We start from the raw sequence: 4,118 nt of genomic DNA, 5'->3' as shown, positions 1-4,118 counted from the left end.
GTAATTTATCTAATTTTTAATTAAAATTTAATATGAAAAATAATTTATTTAATAAAATAAAATATTAAAACTAATTTAATAATTAAAATTAAATTATCTTATTAAAAATTTTTGAAAGATAGATTTAACTAAGATATGAGCAATTTTTATATGGCCAACAAATATTATTATTTTTTGTCAACACTTAGCCAGCAATAATTTACGCTCATATTTACATATATTTTGCACATAAAAAATATATAATTTGGACACATAAATAAATACAGTTTACACTTATTTTTTAGAATTTGCATATATAAATTAATAAAATTTATTTATTAAAAATAATTTATTTGTGTTAGTCAAATGATGAACAAAAATACTAAAAATTGCTAACCCAATAATTTCTCTTTCATTAATGCAAGCTTTGTTTTGTACTACAGATGCTAGGAAGACTTCTTGTGGCGGAATTTTCGAAATTGTTGTAACTATTGCCGCGTTTCTGTTAGTTTTGTAATTTTGGTTGCTGTCTTATGATATGCACTCTCACAAGATTTAGGTTCAAATACTCAATGTTTATATCATTTAAGGCTTTTTTTTTTTACATATATAAATTAAAGAAAAATTAATATTATATGATTCTATTAGATATACGATTAGTAGCATAAGTTAAAGTTAGTTAGAAATTAAATTAGCTATACCAATTAATTAGAATTGGGACTCAATTAGTCACAAGCTTGATTAACTTCATTATAGTGCATGTATATAAACTCTCAATTGAAAAGCTCAATAGCAGATTCTATTTTTCCCTTCTTTCTGTTCAATATGGTATCAGAAGCAAACTCTTCTTGAAGCTTTCATAACCGTTCACTCTCTCTCTTCCTCTCCCTTTTCTCTCTGCCATTTCTGCATCTTCTTTCCTCGATCTTCTTCTTTCTTCCTCTCTTTCTCTCTTCTTGGCTCACACGATAGAGATTGATGAGATCTTGCTTGTTTCATCCCTGTTTTTGAATCGAAACAGCAATTTCTGATCAACGAGCCTCGACGAGAAGATATTCATCGTGCGTGTTCATGATCAACTAGGTTTGATCTTAGTCACTCAACAACTCAGTGAGGACAACTATCATTCATGGAGCCGCGCTATACAAAAAGCCCTCAATGCCAAGAGAAAGCTTGGCTTTATCACAGGTTCTGTTCCTCAACCTGATCCTACCATTAAACCAGAAAAATTTGAAAATTGGCAGTGTGTCAATGATGTAGTGAGCACTTGGATTCTAAACTCTGTTTCAAAAGAGATAGCCACTTCACTGGTGTATACAAATTCGGCTGCTGAACTTTGGAATGATTTGAAAGACCGATTTCAGCATGGCAATGGCCCTCGCGTTTTCGAATTGAAACGTGATTTGATGAATTTCTGCCAAGGCACGATGACTGTAAACCCCGGTTAAATTAGTAGATAATTAGTTAATAAATTATTTTTTAATAAGGAGGATTAGAAATGCGAATATTATATCAAAATAGGGTAGAGCTCATCGAAACGAGAATTTTGACACTAATTTCGAAGAAATCGGTCCAAAAATTAGACCAAACGGACCGAACCGGTTGAACCGGACCCAAACCGGGCCGTCGGTCCAACCGGACCAACTCATTAAAATGAAGCTGAACCCTTTCTCTCCCTCATTTGGATGCAGCAGCGTGAAACACTTCCAGGGAGGGGAGAAAGCTTCCGTAACTTTACGGTAAATTTCCGATCCCCGTAACTTCTCCGTCCGAGCTCCAATCGCCGCACCGTTTGCGGCCACGCGTTCACCGCGTCGAGCTCTACATTTCTACCGAAACAATTTCATGCTTAGTTTTCTCTCCGCATGACTTATTCTTTTTGATCCTCTTAGAGGTTTATGGAGAGGCAGGATTGTGTATATGTACTTTTGGCTCTTCTGCTATTATATGTACTTATTTTATTTTAGAGGTCGTAATACCAGATCACCTCTGTTTTACAACTTAAGCGTAAATCTTTGTGTGGTAGGGTGTTACATTATGGTATCAGAGCAGTTCGTTCCTATAGAGCCTGAAAGACGGACTGATTGTGCTTCTGTGCATTCTCTGTATATGTGTTTATGTGCTATTAGGATATCTGATTGATATATATGGCATAAACGTTTGTGAGCATGCATTTGGAACTTAAAGCATTAGACCTGCGATATTGAGACTGATCAACTTAATATCACTTGTTTGGTGTGTATAGGGACCAGATGTCGACTCGCGGACGCGGTCGCGGGCGAGGTAGAGGTAGGACAGGCACCGTTACTCCTGTACCCACAGGGACTGATCCAGTAGACTTTATGGCTGCCTTGGGAAATATGGCTGCAGCTATGCAGGCAACAGCTGAGGCACTGGGTAATCAGATAAATCAGGGTAATCATGGGAACAATAATGATGGAGATGGTCCTATGACACTTGCTACATTTCTGAAAGTTCGCCCTCCGACTTTTAGGGGAACCTCAAATCCCACTGATGCAGATAATTGGATTCAGGCTATGGAAAGGGCATTACAGGCACAGCAGGTTCCTGAAGAGCAATGGGTTGAATTTGGGACTTATCAGTTGCAAGGTGAAGCTCAGTATTGGTGGCAGGGAACACGACGTATCCTGCAGCCTGATGGTGCTGCGATTCCTTGGGAGGTTTTCTGGACAGAGTTCTATAAGAAATATTTTCCTAATTCAGCCAGAAATGCCAAGGAACTTGAATTAATGCAGTTAAAGCAGGGACAGATGACTATTGCTGAGTATACTAGCAAATTTGAGGAGTTATGTCACTTTTCTCGTATCTGTCAAGGTGCGCCTGAAGATTTTGCTGGCTTGCCTTACCTTTAACTAAGTTGACTAGGAAGGATACACCTTTTATCTGGACTCCGGAATGTGAAGAGAGTTTCCAGGCATTGAAGCACAGGTTGACTACTGCACCTGTATTGGTATTACCTGAACCAAGTGAATCGTTTGAAGTGTATTGTGATGCGTCTCTGAAAGGGTTGGGGTGTGTTTTGATGCAGCACCAGAATGTTGTAGCATACGCCTCACGGCAGTTAAGGCCACATGAGATGAACTACCCGACACATGATTTAGAACTTGCTGCTGTTGTGTTTGCGTTAAAGATTTGGAGGCACTATCTCTATGGTGTTAAGTTTCATGTTTTCTCAGACCATAAGAGTTTGAAGTATCTTTTTGAGCAGAAACTTAAGCGTAAATCTTTGTGTGGTAGGGTGTTACAATGACCATCTCACAATACTTTACCAAGATCAAAGTTCTTTGGGAGGAATTGAACTCCTACAGACCCGTACAATGCAACTGCAGTGATGCTCGAGCTATGCAAGAATTTCTTCAAGCAGAATACGTCCATTGCTTCTTGATGGGACTAGATGAATCTTATTCTCAAATTCGGGGCCAAATCCTACTCATGGAACCTCTCCCTGCGATTAACAAGGTGCTATCTTTGGTGACTCAAGAAGAGAAATATCGAGCATTAGGAGCTTCCTTGAATTCACTGCCACAACCTCAAGTCGCTTTCCTCGCTCGCAATCCTCATGCCACTCAGCCTCAAGGTCGTGGCCGAGGCACACTCAAGAAATATCGTCCTCTCTGCTCTCATTGTGACCTTCTTGGACATACAATCGATAAGTACTATAAGCTCCACAGATTTCCACCAAATTTTGGCCTTCTTTCTGTTCAATAGATTCACCTAAACAAAAATTAAATATTTATATAACAATAAAATCAAAGATCAAATAATTTTTAAATTAAGTCCAATTGAATTGTTTTTTGGCGGCAGTTACAAACCGTTGCAAGAACTTTGTATTTTTAAACCATGCGTTATGCGTAGCGGTATTTTCAAATTGTCGCCACTTGCTCCGAGAACCACCGTCGCTTGCAATTTTTGTTGTAGTGTTTGTTGACTATATATTTCACTTTACATTAATGTAATAACAATGGGTTCATAAGTTATTAGAATTGAAATTTAATAAGCTTAACTTCATTTCGAAACTAATTTATGAAATGAGAGATGCTTTCTATCTATAAACTATTTATAAATTTTATTTTTAAGAGATATATAAAATTTGTAATAGAAATAGACAAATGATAAAA

The 4,118-nt window shown here is 37.3% G+C and overlaps 1 protein-coding gene across 1 annotated transcript in view; it reads right to left on the bottom strand.

The window, feature by feature from the left end:
- LOC110262442 (cytochrome P450 71D10-like) overlaps nucleotides 3,773-4,118 on the bottom strand; it is a 1,695-nt gene continuing 1,349 nt past the window's right edge. Inside the window, exon 3 of the mRNA XM_021106718.1 lies at nucleotides 3,773-3,928. Within this exon, the coding sequence (XP_020962377.1) occupies nucleotides 3,773-3,928 (156 nt within the window). The remainder of the gene's footprint in view (nucleotides 3,929-4,118) is intronic.

The sequence above is a fragment of the Arachis ipaensis genome, chromosome B07, assembly GCF_000816755.2.
Source record: "Arachis ipaensis cultivar K30076 chromosome B07, Araip1.1, whole genome shotgun sequence".
Lineage (NCBI taxonomy): Eukaryota > Viridiplantae > Streptophyta > Magnoliopsida > Fabales > Fabaceae > Arachis > Arachis ipaensis.
The sequence above is the reverse complement of the archived record's forward strand: the minus strand, read 5'-3'. Positions and strand labels throughout refer to the sequence as shown.